The following is a 22559-nucleotide window of genomic DNA, read 5'->3' as shown; positions in this document are numbered from 1 at the left end:
GGGCGAACCGGGCTAAACCGGTAGCATTTCACCCCTGGTCTATTACATTCCCACCATCTACCCTTTTCAAAAAAAAAATGCAATAAAGGCAGTCTAACCACAGTTGTTCTTGTCCTCTATCCACGCTAAATTCTGGTAAACCTTTGCCAGCTGGTGAATTGTGGGAATCGAAGTCCACATGTCTTAAGAGTGGCCATGGTTGGAGACCCTGATATACAGTTAATGAAAACAATCCAGGAAAAACAGTGCCAAGCGATGCCAATTCTTAATTTAGTTTTTAATTGTATATTGTGTATATTTTATCCTGGCTGTACACCGCCCTGAGTCCTTCGGGAGAAGGGCGGTCTAGAAATTCAATAAATAATAAAATAATAATAATAATAATAATTCCCCCTGGTCCGCTAGATTCTATACATCAGGGGCCTCCAAAGTTGATCAAGCCTGTGGACTTCAACCCCCAGAATTCCCCAGCCAGTTCTTTTTTTTCCACTTCCCTGACTTCAAGATATATTACGTCTACTGCATTCCCTCCATCTGTTAAGCCTTTTCAAAAAAATGCGACAAAGGTAGTCTAGCCACAGTCGTTCTTGTCCTCTATCCAAGCTGGTAAACCCTGGCCACTGGGGAATTCTGGGGGTTGAAGTCCACAAGTCTTAAAGTGGCCACATTTGGGGACCCCCCCTCAATTAGCCAGTCGGGCACTGTGAGAACAGACTCAAGGTTTAATGGAAAGGAGGTGACAATCTGGGACTTTTGCTTAGAGAAAAAGCTGGATTATTGGGGTACCAAGCCAAGAACCTAGAAAACTGGGCCGGGGTGGGGTGGGGGGGCAGGAGTCGAAACAATCAAGATGGCAACCGCAAGTGTACACTTGCAGGGTGGTTGTGCGTGCAATGCACTTAGACCGCAGCTGCAAGAGGGGGCGAGACAGGCTGCTCGAATTGCGGAAGGGAGTAAGCCCAGAAGGAGCCCCCCAGAAAGATGGACAGGAGCGGTTTATGTAGTTGTCTTCAAAATTGGGAGAAGCTTCTACAAAGTTCTTCATCTCTGCCTCCACCCTCAGCACCCCCATCCCACCCCAAAAAACCCCATCCAAATTGATGAGAAACTGGGGTTTTTTTCTGAATGACCCACACATACACACCCACAATTTGTCCCTCTCTTTTGTGTGGGGCCCTGCACACATGTCAAGAGACCGAACGGTGACCCTCAACTCTTCCAACACGGCTCATCCCTTCAAGCTGCTACCTTCTCCAGCCAGGGAGGGCAGTGGAGGATGGGTATTACTACCTCCTGGGATGGGAAAAGTGGACCGATACAGGAGCCAGCAAGGGGGCACGTCTGGATGGCCCAGAGGGGACATCAGGGGAAGGGGGAAGGGTACGGATTTTCCCCTGCTGGCCAAGTGGTGAAGGGTGCGAATTCTCCCCCAGCTCCGTTGGCCAAGTAGGGGGAGAGGGTCCCCTTCCTTTCTCTGCCCTATATATGGGGGTGCTGGAGGGTGAAGATAGACCCGCTCGCTCACCTTAAAAGCAAGAAGCTAGTGAGAGGATCAGGGAGAAGGAAAAAAACCAGAACCAGGCGCAAGAGAGACCTCCAGGCTTGGGAACAGCTCCTGAGCCCCCCTCACCCACCCCCAAGGACCCCCCCTCCATGCTTTCCAATTGCCCTACTGTTCCCTTCCTCCCACCGCAATCCCCCTTCCCCCCCCCCAAATCATGGGAATTGTAGTCTTTCTCGCTTTTTCCTTTCCCGAACTGTAATTCCCAGGGTGCTCCGAGTGGGACATAGCTCATGTTCCACCCTATCCTGCTGGCCTCCAACTTCACCCCTTCCAGATGTGCTGGACCGCAACTCCCATCGTCCACCACCCCCACCGAGGGGGTTTGGGCGACTTGGGGAGGGGGCACCTGATCCAGGAGTTAGCTATCCTTCCGTGGACTTGCAAAAAGGACCCTCTGTCTGGATCCCCTTGAAGGATGCTCAGGTAGGGGGGGGGGGTCCCCAGACGGTCCATTCAACAGATCTACTGCGCACACCTGAGCAATCAACCGGGTTTATCGTGCAATGCTTTCATTTTATTTAAAGCTATGGAAAAACTCAGTGAATCCCGAAACCTGTTTTATATCACATTTTTGCAAATTGAAGCTGGAAGAATCGGGGAGCATTTCCTTTTAATTTTGGGGGAGGGTTAAGGGTAGTATACACAAACCCCTCCACTTTATAACCGTTTGAAGTTACGGCATTGAAAAAAGGGACCTGCGATTGGTTCCTCGCGCTTACGACCGTTATTTATCTCGTATTTATGATGGTGGTGACGTCCCGGAGGAGTGTGTGTCACGTGATCTCCTTCAACAACCTTCCGGTGGGCAAAAGTCCATGGGGGAGCCAGGTTAACAACCGCCGCGGTTCACTTAACGAACTGCAGCAAGTGAGGGCAAAGCCCCACTTAAGATCTGACTCGTTTAGCGATGGAAATGTTTGGGCTCAATGGTGGTCGTAAACCGAGGATTCCCTGGAAACTTTTTGGGGAGGGAGGCATTAGAACGACTGAGTGGAAACTTCCTTTTAGGGCAGGGGTCTCCACCCTTGGCCATTTTAAGACTTGTGGACTTCAACTCCCAGAATTCCTCAGCCAGCGCATGCCTGTTTTCCCCCCTCCTACTCTCTAGAGCAGAGAGATTGCAGAGGAAGGGATTGTAAGAGAGCAAGCAGGCTACAATAGGTTTATATATATATATATAAAGAATGCATTAGTGCTAGGGAATTCTGGGAGTTGAAGTCCACAAGTCTTAAAGTAGCCAAGGTTGGAAACATATGTTTTAGGGACCCCAGCTTCATCTGCCAATTATCCCCCCCACCCCAATTACTTATTTTTCATAGAAATACTTGGAAAACCCCAGCCCCCTCCCCACCACGCCTCTCCCTTTCCTGGGGAGGGAAACTAAAGGCCCCTCTTCCCCATGCAGATTTATGTAGATTTATGCCGTATCTTTTCCCCCAGCCCTGAATCTGAGGGAAGGGGCTGACTTTTAATTATAGAGGGAGAACATCCAAACTAATTCCCAGTCAGCAACAAACAAGATTTCTTTAATGGCCTATCATGCCAGGGAGGGGTTTGCAGGGGGCGGGTGTGTGTGTGTCTGTGTTTCCCCCCTGACTTGACTAAGCAGGAATTGAGGGAGGGGAAGAAGGAAAGAGTGGGGGAAGGAGAGGGACCCTGGAAGAAGATTTTATCCTGTCTTCTGCACATCTATCTCCCCTCAGAGGAGGGGCGAAGGGAAGGGGAAGGGGGGAGGAGGAAGGAAAGAAGAAGGAAAAAGAGGAGGAGGAGGAGGAGGGGAGGGGAGAAAGGAGGAAGAGAAGGAAAGAAGAAGAAGGAAAGAGGAGGAGGAGGTGGGGGAGGGGAAGAAGGAGGAAGAAGGAAGGAAAGAAGAAGGAGGAGGAAGGAAGGAATGGAAGAGGAGGAAGTAAGAAGGAAGAGGAGGAGGGGAGGGGAAGAAGGAGGAAGAGGAGGAAGAGGAGGAAGGAAAGAAGAAGAAGAGGAGGAGGGGAGGAGAAAGGAGGAAGAGGAGGAAGGAAGAAGAAGGAAAAGAGGAGGAGGAGGAGGAGGGGAGGGGAGAAAGGAGGAAGAGAAGGAAGAAGAAGAAGGAAAAGAGGAGGAGGAGGTGGGGGAGGAAGAAGGAGGAAGAAGGAAGGAAGAAGAAGGAGGAGGAAGGAAGGAATGGAAGAGGAAGGAAGAAGAAGGAAGGAGAGGAGGAGGGGAGGGGAAGAAGGAGGAAGAGGAGGAAGAGGAGGAAGGAAGAAGAAGAGGAGGAGGAGGAGGGGAGGGGAGAAAGGAGGAAGAGAAGGAAGAAGAAGGAAAAGAGGAGGAGGAGGAGGAGGGGGGGGGGGGGGAAGAAGGAGGAAGAGAAGGAAGAAAAGAAGAAGGAAGAGGAGGAGGAAGGAAGGAAGAAGAAGAAGAGGAGGAAGGAAGGGATGGAAGAGGAGGAAGTAAGAAGGAAGAGGAGGAGGAAGAGGAGATGGAAGAGGAGGAGGGAGGAGGAAGGAAGAAGAAGAAGAGGAGGAAGGAGGAGGAGGAGGAGGAAGAAGGAGGAGGAAGAGAAGGAAGGAGAGGAGGAGGAGGAAGAAGGAGGAAGAGGAGGAAGAGGAGGAAGAAGAAGAAGAAGAGGAGGAGGAGGAGGAAGAAGAAGAAGGAGGAAGAAGAAGAAGAAGAAGGAAAAGAGGAGGAGGAGGAGGAGGTGGGGGAGGGGAAGAAGGAGGAAGAGAAGGAAGGAAGAAGAAGGAAGAGGAGGAAGGAAGGAAGAAGAAGAGGAGGAAGAAGGAAGAGGAAGGAGGAGGAGGAGGAAGAAGGAGGAGGAGGAGGGAGAGGGAAGAAGGAGGAAGAGGAGGAAGGAAGAAGAAGAGGAGGAAGGAGGAGGAGGAAGAGGAGATGGAAGAGGAGGAGGAGGAGGAAGGGAGGAGGAAGGGGAAGAGAAGGAAGGAAGAAGAAGGAAGAAGAGGAAGGAAGAAGAAGGAGGAGATGGGATAGAAGAGGATGGGGAGGAGGAGGAGGAAGGAAGAAGAAGAGGAGGATGACAGGAGAGGAGGAGGAGGAGGAAGGAAGAAGAAGGAAGGAGAGGAGGAGAGGAAGGAGGTGATGGGGGAGGAAGAGGAAGGGAGAAGGAAGAGGGGGGAGGAAAAGGAGGGGGAGGCTGAATCTGGAGCCCAAGCCTACAATCACCCCCTCCCCTCTTTTTCCAAATTAAACCCATTTTTCTTCACTTGGTGTAAACTTGCTCGGCCTTCTTTTGGTTCACGTCAGCAGAAACCGTCTGGCCGGCCCTGCTCTCTCTCTCTCTCTCTCTCTCTCTTTCCTAACACTCACCCCCCCCCCCATGCAGGAGAGGTGTGTTGGGGGGGGGGGAAGAAAGAGGGCTCTGCCGCCCCCCTCCCCAATCAGGGGAACCCCCCCTCCCCACACCCCTTTGATGGAGGGAAGGTTTTCCTGCAACAAGCATCAAGGATGAGAATCTGCAAAGGGCTGAGGAGGGGGGGGCAAAGAGGGGGAGGATGGGAGGGGAAGATATTATTTGGGGGGGGGGTCTGCACCCCCACCCCCCATCAGCATCAGCAGAAAAGGGAGACTCAGCTGTCTTGTTTTGCCCGTCTCCCGATTTTGGGTTTTGCTTGAGCTGGGTTTTTTTTTTTAATGCAATTTTTCCCCTGTTGCCAAGGCAACCTGACTTAGCAGTACCGCAAAAGAAAGGGTGGTGGGCTAGGAAATTGGGGAGGGGGGGGGACGCCCTGCCTGGAGGAAAGGAGGGGAGGAAGGGCTCACGCGGCTGCTTTGAAGACAGCCCTCGCTTCATTACCAGGAGTCCTCAACTTACAACGGTCCGTTTAGTGACCGTCCGAAGGTACGGTGGATGGGGGGGGGAAATGTGATTTTAAGTGTTATTTTAAGTGTTGTTCATACTTAACAACAGTTGCAGGATCATGGGATCAAAATTTCGGACACCTGGCAACTCGTATTTACGACGGTCACAAGAACCGGGGGGGGGGTGAGGGGGGTGTAGCCGATCCCCTTTTGCGACCGTCTGTAGGGAAGCCAGATTCACTTAACGGCCACCTTGCTCATTTGAAAAATTGTGGGCATTCCCTTTACAAGGGTGGCAAGGAGAGGTCGTAAAACGGGGCAACACTCAACCCGTCTCACTTAGCAACGTAAGCGTTGGGCTCCAATGAGGTCGTAATAAGTCGAGGACTAACTGCGTTATTAATAATATTAATAATAATGGGTCAACGATATTTGAGATCCATTTTTAAATTTTCATGTTTAATGAATAATAATAATAATAATAATAATAATAATAATAATAATAATAATAATAATACGATAGGGTTTTTCCTACCTAAGCAGGGGGTTGGACTAGAAGACCTCCAAGGTCCCTTCCAACTCTGTTATTCTAGTCTAAATAATAATAATAATAATAATAATAATAATAATAATAATAATAATAATAATAATAATAATAATAATAATAATAATATCTCTGCCCACCACCAACTTCCATGCAAATCCTGATATTTTCCCACGCTTTGGCCAGGATTGGATGTCGCCCCGAAGGTTTTGGGGGCTGGGGAGGGAAGGAGGGAGACCCCCCCCACCCAACCGAGCCCAAGCGGGGGCGGGGGGGGCGAGGAAGGAAGGCAGATCCTGTCAGAAGCCCACGGGAGTGTGCATTTGCACACGCATGTGCGAAGAGAGACGGAGTGGCATTTGCGCCGGGCGGGAATTTCGGCAGGCAGCTTGCAAAGCCCAGGAAAACTTGACCTGTTGGGCTGTTGCCTGCTGGCTTGGAGGGGTTTTGCAAGCAACCCTGTTTTAGGGGAGGGGGCTTGAGTTGCTGAACAGATGGACAGAGTTGGAAGGGACCTTGGAGGGCATCTAGTCCAACCCCAGCCACCCAACCCCGCCAAGCAGCCCAGACGGGTTGGCGTGTCGAGATCCGAAACTAGCACCAGAATCTGGCAGAATTGGTGGATTTGGGGTACCGGGGGGGGGGGACGTTCAGAAAAAAAGAAGGGACAGGAAATAGGGGAGCAGCTGCCTAATTAAGGGGGAGCCCCAAGTGAGAAATAAAGAAATCCAGGTAGTCCTCGACTTACGATTGTTCGTTTAGTGACCGTTCGAAGTCACGACGGCACTGAAATATGTGATTGATGAACGCTTTTTCACACTTACGACGGCTGCCGCATCCCCACGGTCACATGATCAAAATCCAGATGTTTGGCAACTGGCTCGTAGTTATGACGATCCCGGGGTCACACGATCCCCTTTTGCGACCTTCTGACCAGCAAAGTCCCTGAGGGAAGCCTGATTCACTTAACGACCGTGTGGCTTACTTAATGTTATTTTCCCAACAAGGGGGGAAGACTTGATTCGTTTAATGACCGGGGCAAAAAAGCCCTGCCCCCAAAAGGTGTTATCACTGGACGCAGCTCGTTTTAGCGACTGCCTGGCTTGGCCACGGAAATCTGGGTTCCAATTGTGGTCATAAGTCGAGGACTTAGGATGTGGGAGTGTAAAATCAGGAGCTTTAGAAAGGAAGAGCAAAGCGGGGAGGAAGAGGAAGAGGAGGAAGGAAGAAGTAAGTAAGGAGAGTTATGGGATCTCCAACTCTGCCATTCTGTTGCCTTTAGGCAGTCCTTGACTTATGACCATTCACTCAGAGACCATTTGAAGCCATTCCCTTCCCAATCGGCACCTCTCGCCCCCTCTCTTTTACCACCACCTCACTTAGTGACGGAAATGATGTCGCACGTCTTCAAGGTAGTCCTCCACTTATAACCACAACTGCGGTCACAAATCCCCATGACCGTAGTTATGCCGGGAAGGTTGTAAGTCCGAGGACTTTTTTCCCCAGCGCCGTGGGTGGCTAAAACAAATGGTCATATGTCAAGGACTGCCCGTGAGGGATAGTCCCCTATGGACGACGGCGATAGCGCCCCAAATTTTCTGCGGCTAAAGCGAAACATTTTTTTTTAAAAGCCGGTTTTGGCCCGTTTTACAACCTGGCCACCGTTGTAAAGTGAATCGCCGCGGTTGGTAAGTTAGTACCATATCCCCCGGTCGTTAAGCAAATCCGACTTCCCCCTTGACTTTGCTTATGGGAAAAGGGGATCGCTCGGTGGACACCCCCCCCCCCACTCTGGGGAGACTGCAACAGGCGTAAGTACACGCCAGTGGCCAAGCCTCTGGATTTTGTTCAGTGGACCGCAGGGTCGTAAGTGTGAAAAACGCTCCTCGGTCACATTTTTCAGGGCTGTGGTAACTTCGAACGGTCACTGAACGGACAGTTGTAAGTCAAGGACTGCCTGTCAAACCCACCCACCCACCACCGGTCCGGTTTTAGGAGCCAGTTTGCATGGAGCACAGCTGTGGAACCTTCTCAAGAAGGTTGAGGGTCCTTCAGGATCCCTGGAGATTGGGCTGAAAGAAAGGAGAGGAGGGGTCCCAAATGAAGCCCCAACTGGCCAAGCTGTGCTTCTGTGGGTTCCTTCAGGGAGGGGGTCTCCATCCACGTCTTGCAAGCCCCACCCCGGATACCCCAAAGAACAAGGCCTCCTCCTGCCTTTTGGGGTGCCACCTCCCCTTGGCCCATCTGCAGAGAGAGAGAGAGAGAGAGAGAGAGAGACCCTCATTTTCCAGCTGGAGAGACCCTCCCCCAAGGAAAGGGGGCTGCGTTTGCCTGCTGGAAGAAAGCCCCCCCCAAAAAACAAGGTGGGCACATCTTGGGCGAAGAAGGGATGAAGTTGGCACACTGGGTCGGCTTGCAGGTGGGACAATTCAAACGGGGAAAGAATTGAGAAAAAAGAGGAAGGGGGGGGGGCTTTGGTAGGGAAGACCCTTCCGGAAGCCCTGCGGGACCGAGAAGGGTCCTAAGAACCCACCCACCCACCCTGTGCCCACCCCTGCCCGCTGCTTACCATCCTCCATGGGGACGTAGATGTTGAGGTACAAGCAATCTTCGCTTTGATTCTGGACATAGCCGGCCACGATCTCCAGATTGTCGGTAAACCAAACGGGCAACATTATGGCAGGCAGCATGCCATGAATATTCTGCGGGCACACCGGGGCGAAAGCCGTGGCATTGCGCACCTCGGACCAGGAAGCCGGTGCCTCGGGTGGCTGGAAACGGCGTTCGCCGATGGGCGGTGTGGCGTAGGGGATGCCCAGGTACTGCACTACGGGGCCAAGGATCTCGTTGTTCAGGCCTTTCTTGATGCCACGCAGCTTGCCGTAGTTGGTGGGCACCACGGGGTACTTGTCTTCGGGCTTCTGCCCCGAGAGGGGCGATGGGCGCAGGGCCAGCCCCAGGAGCCAGAAGAGGAGGGCGGAACCCGGCCGGACGTTCAACATCCGGCGGACGAAGCTCGGAGACGAGAGGAACATGGTGGCCGGAGAAGATGCCAGGCCAGAGGTCCTTCACAAGGGGGGAGAGAAAGAGTCAGAAGCGGCCGACCTGGGCAGAAGCAGCACCAGCAGAAGAGGAAGAGGAGGAGGAGGAGGAAGAGGAAGTAAGCCGGAGTGGTTGCAGCCCGAGCCCAGAAGTTGAGGAAACCCAGCCGTCTTAGCAGGAGAACCCCAAAAATGTTCTGTCTGAAATAGGACATCTGTTGCGTTCCATGGTGGGTCTGGAGCACCACAACTGCCAGCGAGGGGGTCTGAGAGGGGCACCTAGAAGGGGGTGGGGGAGGGGGAAGAGAGAGAAAAGGAAGTTGTGGGTCAAGCAGAAGGAATAAGAGAAAAGGCAGCAGGAAGGAGGAGCTGGTGGTCCCAACTGCGCAACAAGAAGAAGAGTTGACCTTCTCCATCTCTGCCGAAGAGGTCCCCTTTCCCTTGGAGACCGGTTGAGACTCACCCCTCCCCCACCAAGTCTCCCAACCCCAAATCTCATTTCAGGGAAACAGACCGGGATGAGCAAAAAGTGTAGGAGGGCTTAACGGACAAGGCCATGTTCTTGTGGTGGACTTTCAAGAAGATGCTGAAGCAACGGTCGACCAGCATCTCACAGGGTTCCAGTCCCAAGGAAGAGAAGAGGGAAGGACCATGTCTTCACGAGGAACCCAGGAGGAGTACGCCACTATCGGGCTACAACGTGGAGCAATACACACCAGGGTAGATTCCTCGATCTGAAGCAAAGCATCCAAGGTCCACCTGAAGGATCCCAGAAGATCCCTCAAGAAAAAGAGAGAGGAGATGAGAGATCAGGGGTCCCCAATCCAAGGAGAACCCATAACTCCTCCTGGGATGGGGAAGGGCACCCTCCACATCGGTCTTCACTGTATGGGGACATCCCAGGAGATATGGAGGACTCAAGATCTCCACGTGGCTTCTTCTTCTGCCCCGAGGACACCAAGATGGGACTCCCCTGGATGAGGAGATGTTCAAAGCTCCAGGGTCACCTCTAACCAAAATGCCCCCCCCCCCGATCTGGAAGGACAGTGGAGGTGTCCAGGTGACTCACAGTTAATACCAACCTGCGGGACTCCTGGCTTATACGGGGAGCCCTTAACTTACGACCACAATAGCCCCCCCCCCAAAAAAAAATCTCTGTTGCTAAGCAAGAACAGTTCTTCAGTGAAATTGTGCCTCAAGTTACGACCTATCTTGCCATGGTCGTTAAGTGAATCCCGCTTCCCCTTTGACATTGCCCATCGGAAGGTCGTAAAAAAGGGATCACAGGACCTCTGTGACCGTCGTAAATACCCGTCAGTTGCCAGGCACCTGAGTTTTGATCATCTGACTGCGGGGATGTCGTAAGTATGAAAAACGGCCCTTAAGTCCCTTGTTTCGGGGCCGCTATCGCTTGGAACCGTCACTAAACGAATGGTTATAAGTCGAGGACGGCCTGTGGTCTCCCGGGGCTCATCGAGCGACATCCCAGCCTGGAGAAAATGGCACAGGCCGTCCTCAACCTACGACGACAATTGCCATCGTTAAGCGAGCCGCGCTTGGTGTTACGGTCTTCATTCACACCGTTGCTAAACGAATCGTGCCGTACAGGGAGTCCTCACCTTAACGACCGCAACGGAGCCTCAGATTTCCATTGCTAAGCAAGGGGGTTTTGTTCAGTACCTTTTGCCCCGTATTACAATCTTTTTTTAAAAAAAGCAAACCGCTGCCGTTGTTAAGTGAATCACACAGTCATTAAGTGAATCACACAGTCGTTAAGCGAAACTTACTTCCCCGACTGACTCTGCATGTCGGGAGCCGGCGGGGAAGGTCACACTTGGGGATCACGCGACCCCCAGGACGCTGCAACCGTACTTGAATACACGCCGGTTTGCCGAGTGTCTAAATGTTCACACTTACGACGGTTGTAAGTATGCGGACTGGTCATAAGTGTTTTTTTTTTTCCAAACTTGCCCTAACTTTCAATGACTCCTAAAGGACTGTCTTAGGAGAGGCTCGATTTCCATAGAGTGAGGCTGAACGAATGGACGTTAATCGAGGACTATCCCGCTGACTGGGACGGCCCAGACCCATGAAGGGGCATGGGTCCCGGTTAGCGTCAGCACCCCGGTTGGGTCAGCCTCCTCCTCCTCTTCCTCCTCCTCCTCTGCGGAGGGCTGTGGCATTCTCTTCCAGCTCCCCCCCCCCCGTCTTCCCCGTACAAAATTCCCCCTGGTGGATTCTCGCAGGTCTTTAATTAAATAAAATTGGATTTTTTTGTTTATCATTCACAATGTGGCAATTAAAAGCAGGAACGTGTAATTAGTTCGAAATTGCGTCTGGGAGAATCCAAAGGCCCAGCGAGAGGGGCTGGGAGGGGGGGGGGCAGAACCCCACGCCCTCCCCACAACGCCTGGACGGCCAGGAGAAGGGATTGGGGGGGGGGCAAGGAAGCAGCGACCCACACCTGGGACTTCCTGGACGGGTGAGCCAAGGGGGGTTGGGAATAGATAGATTAATGGATGGATGGATGGATGGATGGATGGATGGATGGATGGATGGAGCAAAATTAAGAGGAAATGGGAAGAAGGAAGAGAGAAAGGGAAAGAATTGGAAGACACCATGGACAGAGGAGATATGCGCACGCACACACACCATCCATGGTCTTCCAAGACTCAGAGATGCGTCACCCATGGCGTACAAAGATTCACACATGTCTCATCCATGATCTTCCAAAGTTCCCACAGCGATCATGGATGGTCTTCAAAGAACCACACAGACTTCGTCCAAGATTCACTGACACCTCACTCATGGTCTTCCAAGATTCAGACAAATATCAATCATGGTCACCCAAGGCTCACCACACATCAACCACGGTCACGCAAAGCTTAAACACATCAACCATGGTCACCCAACACTCAAACACATCTACCACAGTCATCCAAGGCTCACACACATCAACCAAGGTCATCCAAGGCTCACACACATCAAACGTGGTCACCCAACACTCAAACATATCAACCAGAGTCACCCAATGCTCAAATACATCAACCACAGTCACCCAAGGCTCACACACTTCAACCATGGTCATCAAAGCCCCAATACATCAACCACAGTCATACAAGGCTCACACACATCAACCACGGTCATACAAGGCTCATCAACCATGGTCACCAAATTCTCAAACACATCAACCACGGTCATCCAAGGCTCACACACATCAGCTAGAGTCATCCAAGGCTCACACACATCAACCATGGTCATCCAACGCTCACACACATCAAACACGGTCACCCAACACTCAAACACATCAACTGCGGTCATCCAAGGCTCACACATATCAACCAAGGTCATCCAAGGCTCACACACATCAACCATGGTCACCAAATTCTTAAACACATCAACCACGGTCATCCAAGGCTCACACACATCAACTAGAGTCATCCAAGGCTCACACACATCAACCATGGTCATCCAACGCTCACACACATCAAACACGGTCACCCAACACTCAAACACATCAACCGCGGTCATCCAAGGCTCACACATATCAACCATGGCCATCAAAGCCTCAATACATCAACCATGGTCACCCCATTCAGGACCACAATATGGCCAACTACGCCAACTAAGCCGGCCTAGCAACCCATCTAGAGACCTTGCCAGGCCTACAGAAGAGAAGAGCATCCCCCAACCCAGTAGGCAGGATTTCAACACTCATAATCCCCCCCGTCAGCAGGGTTAAAACCGGAATGGGCGAATGCAGCAAATTGTCCATTGACTTCAAACCTGACCAGCTCTCTACACTACAACTCCCAGCATCCTTCAGGGTCAGGCTGGCAGGGATTGCTGGGAGTTGTGGTTTAGCAAGATAGGGGGTGTGCCTTTATGCCAAGAGAGAAAACCTCTGTCTTAACCCCACATTGATGTTTTTCAAACTTGGCCGCTTTAAGATGGGCGGACTTCAACTCCCAGAATTCCCCAGCCAGCAAGCTGGCTGGGGAATTCTGGGAGTTGAAGTCCGCCCATCTTAAAGCGGCCAAGTTTGAAAATTTAACTCTACCAACACAACTGTATCACAATCAACGCACAACACAACTGATAAAGGTGACTCAAACCCACGAAGGGGCGGGAAGACCTTCCCAGGTTCCAGGGGTCCCGTTAGGACTTCTGGGGGTCCTGCTGAGCTGTATGGATCTGCGGGGGATGGGAAAGTGACATCACCCCCCATTCGTGACATCATTACACCCAAAGGGAGAATGGTGGAATTTGCATTTTTTGAACAATGAAATCATGATTTTTTAACCCCACGTGCCAATGACGGCAGCAACAACGCACAAGTCATTTTTCTCCTAAAACACACGTCGTCCTCGCCTTACGACCAGCATGGGAGACCAGAACTTCAGTTGCAAAGCAGGACGGTTGTTAAGGGAGTTGCGCCCGATCTTATGACCTTTTTCCCACGGTTACTAAGCGAATCACTGCGGCTGTTACAGTGTATACAGGTAGGCCTCGACGTACAATGGAATCCCAGATTTCTGTTGCTCAGTGAGACCGTTGCGAAGGGAGTTGGGCCTCATTGGACGGCCGCTCTTGCCACCGTTGTTAAGTGAATCACTGCAGGTGTTACGTTAGTCGCCCGGTTATTAACTTGGTTCAAAAGTTATCAAAAGTTATTCAAAAGTTTCAAAAGCAAAAGGGGATCGCGTGACCCTGGTTCACCGTAACCGTCATAAGTACGAGTCAGCCGCCAAGCATTTTGATCACACGACCGGGGAGGGGGCCCCACATGCTATGATGGTCGTAGGTGCGAGGATCAGTCGTAAGTCATTTTTTTCCAGCACCGTTGTCACTAAATGAAGAGTGTGGCAAGTCGGGGGACTCCCTGTAGTTGTATCTGGGGCCACTATGGACTAGCGCCTTGAATACGCTGAATGTCAGCTCTCTGCAACGGCTGCTTCCTCTTGATTTTTCTCTTCCTCGACACAATTCTATTGGCAGCACCGGGTAGGTCCTGGCTGGGTTGGCATCGCACGGCCGGCCAAGTGTGCCAGGCGCTGGCCAAGACTCCGAGCAGCACCCTCCATCAAGGCGACCTGGGGGGGGTTGCTTGGTCCTCCTCCGTCTCCTTTGATGGAGGCCCAGAAGGTGCCACTTAGTCTGCAACATCTGGATCGAGGTCAATGCCACCTGAGACAAAGTCCAGGGCTGACCCACAGGCTCATATTTGCATTCGTCCATCCCGCTGGATGGCCTGAGCCAAACGGAAAACGAGAGAAACCAGGAAGATGAACGGTTTTATAGCAGGGGTCTCCAACCTTGGCCACTTTAAGCCTGGAGGACTTCAACTCCCAGAATACCCCAGCCAGCTTTGCTGGCTGGGGAATTCTGGGAGCTGAAGTCCACCAGGCTTAAAGTTGCCAAGGTTGGAGACCGTTGTTTTACGGGGCCTCTCTAGGACTTTGCCTCCAGAAATCATGCGCACTCCATCCCTGGGTTTTTTTAAGAAGAGTCTGGGCACAGGTTCTCCTGCTTGAGCATGGGGGTGGACTAGAAGACCTCCAAGGTCCCTTCCAGCTTTCTTATATTCTATTCCCTGGTCAATTGCTCCTTTAGAGCACCTTCTTCAACCTTAGCAACTTTAAGACGTATGGACTTCAAATCCCAGAATTCCCCAGCTGGGCTGCATTCAGACACATGCGTTTCACTTCCCAGAATTCCCCAGCCCATGTGCTTTAAGATGGGTGGACTTCAACTCCCAGAATTCCCCAGCCAGCCTGCTTTAAGATAGGTGGACTTCAACTCCCAGAATCCTCCAGCCAGCCATGCTTTAAGATGGGTGGACTTCCACTCCCAGAATTCCCCAGCCAGCCTGCTTTAAGATGGGTGGGCTTCCACTCCCAGAATTCCCCAGCCAGCCTGCTTTAAGATAGGTGGACTTCCACTCCCAGAATTCCCCAGCCAGCCTGCTTTGTCAGATGGACTTCAACTCCCAGAATTCCCCAGCCAGCCTTCTTTGTCAGATGGACTTCAACTCCCAGAATTCCCCAGCCAGCCTGCTTTGTCAGATGGACTTCAACTCCCAGCATTCCCCAGCCAGCCTGCTTTAAGATGGGTGGACTTCAACTCCCAGAATTCCCCAGCCAGCCTGCTTTGTCAGATGGAGTTCAGCTCCCAGAATTCCCCAGCCAGCCTGCTTTAAGATGGGTGGACTTCAACTCCCAGAATCCTCCAGCCAGCCATGCTTTAAGATGGGTGGGCTTCAACTCCCAGAATTCCCCAGCCAGCCTGCTTTAAGATAGGTGGACTTCCACTCCCAGAATCCTCCAGTTAGCTATGCTTTAAAATGGGTGGACTTCAACTCCTAGAATTCCCCAGCCAGCCATGCTTTAAGATGGGTGGGCTTCCACTCCCAGAATTCCCCAGCCAGCCTGCTTTGTCAGATGGACTTCAACTCCCAGAATTCCCCAGCCAGCCTGCTTTGTCAGATGGACTTCAGCTCCCAGCATTCCCCAGCCAGCCTTCTTTGTCAGATGGACTTCAGCTCCCAGCATTCCCCAGCCAGCCTTCTTTGTCAGATGGACTTCAGCTCCCAGCATTCCCCAGCCAGCCTTCTTTGTCAGATGGACTTCAGCTCCCAGCATTCCCCAGCCAGCCTTCTTTGTCAGATGGACTTCAACTCCCAGCATTCCCCAGCCAGCCTTCTTTGTCAGATGGACTTCAGCTCCCAGAATTCCCCAGCCAGCCTGCTTTAAGATGGGTGGGCTTCCACTCCCAGAATTCCCCAGCCAGCCTGCTTTGTCAGATGGACTTCAGCTCCCAGCATTCCCCAGCCAGCCTGCTTTAAGATGGACTTCAGCTCCCAGCATTCCCCAGCCAGCATGCTATAAGACATGTGGACGTCCTCACCAGAGATGCTGGCTGAGGAATGCTGGGAGTGGAAGTCCATAAATCTCCAAACTTGCTGAGGTTGCAAAGCTCTGCTTTAGAGCCAGAGAAAATTCAGAACGCTCTAAAGTCTAAAGCTTACAGCGCATTTCTCTGGATTTGTGGTGTTTCAACGACAATCTGTCTGCTCCCCAGGGGCCCACATCTCCTCCCCTGAAGCCGGACTACAAGTCCCATGGTTTCCCGGCCAGAGCTCATGTTGCTTTCTCCCAATGCCAGAATGACAAGAGATTTCACGCCTTTTATGTCTAGCTGTTTCTTGGAGCCTTACTCTCCTATAATCCCTTCCTCTGCATTCTCTCCGCTCCAGGGAATTGTAGGGGGGTGGTGGTGGAAATTTTTAAAAGGCACCAACGGGGAGGAGTAGGGAGGGTGGGGGGAAGAGGATGCCCCTATCCAAATGGCCTCGAGGGGACTGACACTAGAGTCCTCGTCTTACGACCTTTCTCACCACCATCGTTAAGCAAATCGCTGCCCTTGTTATCAACACAAGCGAATCTGGCTTCTTTCATTGAACTTGGCTCATCGGAAGGTCGCAAAAGGGGATCCCGTGACACTCCCCGCCCCTCCCGCCCCCCCCGGGATGCTGTGACCGTCATAAATATGAGTCGGTCGCACAGCGTCCGAATTTTGATCACGTGACCGTGTGGGGAACGCTGCAACGGTCGTTAAGTTTGGATAACGGTCATAATAAGGCTCCTGTTTCAGTGCTGCGGTAACCTCGGTCACTACAACCTCGTTGTAAAACGAGGATGAGCTGCGCAGCTCGGAAGGGACGTGCTGCGATTCAGAAAATCCGTCTCGATATTTGATAGTCAGATCTGCCGGAAAGCAGATATCCTTTGCTATTTATTCCTTCTGCTTTTCCCGCATTGCTCTTGAGTGCTTGTTGACTCCAGAAACCATCATTCTGGGCTCACGTGCACCACCAACCATGGTTTAGCAACTACAAGGCAGAGGTCAACTAAGCCACAAGAACCCAGTTAGGGGTGCGGAAAGCCAGCGCCCTTGGAAAATTTAGGGTGGAAAGGGGCTTGATTTGAGGGTCTTTGACATCTGGGCAACCATACACACACGCATTCACACATACACAAATGCACGCAAGGCACCTCTGGGGGGTTGTGGTTGCAGATCCTGGCCAACAAATTAGGTTTCTGCAAAAGGATGGGAAGAAGGAGCAGCGGGTGTGCGGAAGTCACGATGACATCATCGCTTGTGACATCACCATGCAGCAGGATGTGCGGATCCACGTCAGGACACTCGGCTGGTTCTCACATTCATCCTTTGCGCGTGTTTTATACACCTGTGCTTCTCAGCCTTGGGAACTGTAAGATGGGTGGGACTTCAACTCCCAGAATTCCTTGGCACAAAGGCATTCCTTTTCATGTAGATCCCCACTGTGGCCTCCTTACTCTCCTATAATCCCTTCCTCTGCAATCTCTCCGCTCCAGGGAATTGTAGGGGGGGTGTGTGTGGAAAAACCAGGCACAGCAGCTGACCGGGGAATTCTGGGACTTGAAGTCCACCGGTCTTACAGAGATTGAGGAATGCAGGTTTGCAAAATGCAGATAGCCCTCAACTTACGACAGTTCGTTTAGTGACGGTTTGAAGTTACAACGGCACTGAAACAGCAGTGACTTAGGACCGTTCTTCACTCTTACAACCCTTACGGCCACGTGAACAAAATTCAGAAAGACACTTGGCAACCGACTCATATTTATGACGGTCGCAGCATCGCCGGAGGATGTGTCACGTGATTCCCTTCGGCGAACTTCTGACAAGCAAAGATTTGCTTAACGACGGTCTTCCTAACTTAATCACCTTAAGGGTTTCACTTAACAGCTTTGGCATGAAAGGTCCTAAAAGGAGGCAGACTTCACTTCATCGATCTCTCCCTTAACGACGGAGGTGTTGGGGTCCGTTGGGGTCGTAAACTGAGGATTGCCTGGGTTTTTTTTTAAACTCGGGAGTCAATGTCCCCAAACTGACCAGCTATGCAAAGTTAGGGCCTGACCTCCTTTAAGAAAGGTTGTGTGAACCGGGGCAAGCCATCCTTTGTTTGAGAAGGAAGGGAAGGAAACAGAATAAGAGTTGGAAGGGACCTTGGAGGTCATCTAGTCCACCCCACCCAAGCAGGAGAGACCCTACTACACCATTTCTGACAGATGGCAGTCCGGTCTCTTCTTAAAAGCCTCCCAGGGATGAAGCCCCCACAAGGGGCCACGCTTTCCCCCCCAGCCCTGGGTCTTCCTGCCTCTGTCTCCCGGCCTTGTGGGGAGGGGGGTTTCCAGCGGCTGGCTGCCTCTCCGCGCAGCTGGCCGCGAGGGAGGAGGGGGCTCCAGGCGGAAGCAGGAGCCTCAATAGAAAGAGCCGTGCTGGATGCCCGCCAGAGCCGGGCAGCCACCGGCTCTGAAGCGGGCAGAGGGCCAGAACGGGCATCCAGGGAGGCCCAGATGCCTCATCCTCCACCTGAACCTCTTTTTGGGCCTGCTGGGGAAACAGGTGGGAGGGGGCTGCCAAGGGAAGGAGCCCCTCCCAAGACGGGTCCAGTTGGGGTCGCTGGGAGACCACAGGGGGTGTTGGGGAGGGGGGGTACGGTCCTGGGGGGAGAAGGTGGATTAGGGAGGTCTGGGCTCTCCTAGAGGTGGAGGAGGGAGAGGAGGAGGAGGAAGGAGGAAGAAGAGGACAAGGAAGAAGAAGAGGAGGACAAAGAGAAAGAGAAGAAGAAAGAGGAAAAGGAGGAAAAGAGGAAGAGGAAGAAGAGAGAAAGGACAAAGAGGAAGAAGAGGAGGAGGAGGCAATAGGGAGTCTTGCCTAGTGATGCCTACAAGAAACCCCCCAGAAGGGCCAGGAATCCCCTCCAGATCAACTCCAGACCACCAAGAGGGCGCCAGGTTGGGGAAGACAAAAGTTCCGTGTTGGGACCAGGGCCTCTTCCAACCTGGCGCCCTCCAGATGGGCTGGCTTGCCTCTCTTTGCCTGCCCTTCCTCCTCCCCTTCCCCTGCCAGCCAGTTGGGGATGATGGGTGGGGGAATACAAGCCCCCAACCACCACCACCACCACCAGAGGCAGCAAAAAGGAGGGAGGTGGAAAAGCGTTTTGAGGAAATATTTATTGGCTGGTCGGGCCATAAAACTGGATTTTTGGGGGGCCACAAATGAAGGCGCTGGGGGGAGGGAGGGGAGACTGCCCAGCTGCCAAGATGCAGCGGGAGGGGAGGGTCGCGGCCAGGAGCCCCCTCTACCGGGGTGGGGAGGGAGGCTTTCAAGCTGCCCGATTGGGACTTTTTGGGGTTTTAGGGGCTGCCAATCCGGGGATGCTGGCTTCACCCGGCACACACGAGCTCACTGCAGGGACACTCACGTCGTGAACACGCGCCACACATCCACACGCGCGCGCGCACACACACACAACACGTACCCACGTAGAGAGGGACGTCAAAAGCAAAGCAAGCGGGGTGGGCCAGCCTCCCCCCCCCAAAGGGCCCCGCGGACACCCCCCCTTGAGAAAGGAGCCAGGAGGCACCCCCAGACCCATGTGCCGCCGCCCCCTCCTCTGCCAGAGCAGCCCCCTCCCCTCCCCACAACCCGGTGTTACTACGCGGCTCGCCCCCCCGCCGCTCTGGGAAGGATGGATCCGACAAAGGAAGAGGGGAATTGGGGAGGGGGGGGAGAGCCCTGAATTTCCCCCCGCCCTGCCTGGAAAGCTTTCTCTCTCGGCACATCTGGGGGGGGGATGTAAGCCGAACCAGCCGCCCCTCTTGCTTCCCGCCTCGGAGGCTGGGGCGGAACCCCCTCTTCTCCCCCGCAGAGCCGTTCACGATGCTGGGGGTCCCCAAGGCTTGCAAACGGGGGGGGAGAGAGAGGGGCAATGCGGGTTCTGCACAGTCCCCCCCCAATTTTGGGGAAGGAGCAGAATAGGCTCCCACCCGCAGGCCAGTGGGGCGAGGGATGGCCGGTGGCTTCGGGTTCTGCTCGCTGCAGGAATCGTGCCTGGCACAAAGACCCTTCCCTTCCTTCCAGGCATACCTCCTCCTTCGCCCCCGCCCACTCCGCCCCAATCGCCATCAACCCCCTTACCCCTCCAGATGTGCCGGGACGCCTTGCTCCCGTTTTTGCGACTTGGAGCCCCGGCAGATCGGGAGGGTGCGGAGCGGGCCGGGGAGGGAGGGAGGGCTGCCTTCCGCCCTTCCTTTCTCCCCCACCCTCCCCGCTGCTTCCCAGCTGACGGCTCTCTTAGCAACAGCCAGTCAAGGGCCAGGCTTTGGGTAGGGGGCAGCCATCCCTCCCCGCCCCATCAGTCCCAGCCAGGAGCAGATAACACCGGCCGGGAGGTGGGAGGAAGGATGGGGGGGGGGTTTCCCTCTCTTTCCAGAACGCCTGAGCTTCACCGCCGGTGGGGCTGCTCACAGCATGGCCCCCTGCCTGGAAATCAAAGCCCCCTATCCTCTCTACGACAGCTCCCCTCCCCCACAATTCTGGAGGCCTCCAGAGGCTGGGCCAACGACAGATAAAGACCCTTCCCCGATGAAGCCCTTAGAATCAGGGCTGCAAAGCTTGGGGATCACAGCTCCCTCCCGTTTTTTAAACCCCCCCCCCACATCCTTCAGTGCAAAAGAGGCAGGCCTCCTCCAGGCCTGGGGGTGGGGGTGCTACTACACAACCCATAAACCCCACCGGCTTTGCCAGCCAGGTTGAATAATGCTGCCCCTAATATTCTGCTCTTCCCTCTGCCTCAAGAGGGGTTTTTTTTTGGGGGGGGGGAGGCATTGCCCATCAATGTCTACTCAGGCTATGCTCAAATAGCCCCCCTCCCTTATTTTGTTCAATGGACTTGGTGGGGTTTGGGGGAAGGCTGGTGGAGGAGGGTGAGGAACTGAAGCCACCTTCGCTTAAAGGGCCACCCCAATTCAAACCATACAGATTGGGAGGGGGGGTCTCAGCCCCCCCCCCTTTCCCCCACCTCCCTTGTGAGAAGCTGCTGCTTCCAAATGGGTTGGGGCCACAAATCCCAGCATTCCCCCCAGCCAGGCTGGCTGGCAAGGCCTGGGCCTGGTGGGGGAGGGGGGGGGTCTCGCCAATGGAGCAGGCCCCAAATAGCACATGGTCGGCAACCAGAAATCCGGAGCACTCCATCCGGCCCAAAAACCTTGCTCCCCTCCCCTTTCCTTCATCAGCCCGTTTCACGGTCCACCAGGCCCATTGAACCCCCTTTATTTACCTGTGGGTGTTATTATTATTATTTTTAATCATCGATTAAATTTCTAATTCGGAGTCCGCACCCTGCAACTCACCCTATCATAAAAAACAGCCAGCAGGTTTTGAAAAACCAACCAGGAAATTATTATTATTATTATTATTGCATTTTTGGGACATGTGCTCAATTAGACTTCTTTGAGGCCTAGGAGAGGAGGAGGAGGAGGAGTAGTAGTGGGGGGAGATAAGAGAAGCCCCCTCCCCAGACAGAAAGAGGGCCTGATCTCCAGGGCGACTCAGCCCTTTCAATTTGGGGAGAGACCCCCCCCTTCCCAGTTCCTCACGTCTACGGAAGGGTCCCAGAAGCGTTTCTGAAGTCTGGGGGTCCTTCAGTTGGGGAATGGATTCATTTATTGATACTCAGCAGGCCTTGATACTGATATATTGATACTCGGAGTTTAAGGCCTTGAACGCAGGACTCACACCGGTTCCCAGAGCCGGGAGTCCCTGCAAATGGGGCGCCCTCCCCCCAAAAAATGAAATTGAGTTTGAGAAAGAAGTCCATTTAGTTTCTACAATCCGGACACGAGGGGGGGGATTTCCCCTCCACGCCCCACTTGGTCTTTCTCCCTCCACTCCAAGCTAGAACCTCCTAAAAGTGGGGAGGGGGATTTTCTGCCTGCTTTGCCCCCCCCCCCCAAGTGCCCACTCTGAGATTTTGCACCCGGGAAAGCACGTAACAGCCTAATGCTCCTTTCCTAGGTGCAGATGAGGCCTGGGGAAGGGGGGGGTCGTCTTTGGACAGGATTAAGAGGACCCCCTCCCCAGGGGCAAGGGCTTCCTCATCAGGGGGGGGGAGGAGACTCCTTCTCTGCCTCTGAAGCTTCTCCCCACATCTGCCCCCTCCATCTTTCCAGGAATAGCAAACCACATCTAGAGAGACGAGGCGAGTGGGTTCCGTCTCCCCTTCCAGCTCTGCCTCCCTTCTGCCTCCCTGTCTCTCTGATCACAGCTGCTCTTCTCCCCGCAGAGCCGTTCACGATGCTGGGGGTCCCCAAGGCTTGCAAACGGGGAGAGAGGGCAATGCGGGTTCTGCACAGTCCCCCCCCAATTTTGGGGAAGGAGCAGAATAGGCTCCCCACCCGCAGGCCCGGTGGGGCGAGGGATGGCCGGTGGCTTCGGGTTCTGCTCGCTGCAGGAATCGTGCCTGGCACAAAGACCCCCTTCCCTTCCCTTCCAGGCATACCTCCTTCCTTCGCCCCCCCCGCCCACTCCGCCCCAATCGCCATCAACCCCCCCCCCCTTACCCCTCCAGATGTGCCGGGACGCCTTGCTCCCGTTTTTGCGACTTGGAGCCCCGGCAGATCGGGAGGGTGCGGAGCGGGCCGGGGAGGGGAGGGGAGGGGGCTGCCTTCCGCCCTTCCTTTCTCCCCCACCCTCCCCGCTGCTTCCCAGCTGACGGCTCTCTTAGCAA

General features: G+C 53.6%; 1 protein-coding gene across 1 annotated transcript in view; it reads right to left on the bottom strand.

Moving 5' to 3' along the window:
* NLGN2 (neuroligin 2) overlaps positions 1 to 22559 on the bottom strand; it is a 63430-nt gene that overhangs the window by 37636 nt on the left and 3235 nt on the right. The window contains exon 2 of the mRNA XM_058180485.1: positions 8473 to 8969. Coding sequence (XP_058036468.1) covers positions 8473 to 8938 — 466 coding nt within the window. The 5' untranslated portion in view covers positions 8939 to 8969. The remainder of the gene's footprint in view (positions 1 to 8472; positions 8970 to 22559) is intronic.

The sequence above is a fragment of the Ahaetulla prasina genome, chromosome 4 (genome assembly GCF_028640845.1).
Source record: "Ahaetulla prasina isolate Xishuangbanna chromosome 4, ASM2864084v1, whole genome shotgun sequence".
Lineage (NCBI taxonomy): Eukaryota > Metazoa > Chordata > Lepidosauria > Squamata > Colubridae > Ahaetulla > Ahaetulla prasina.
This window is presented reverse-complemented; position numbering and strand designations above follow the sequence as displayed.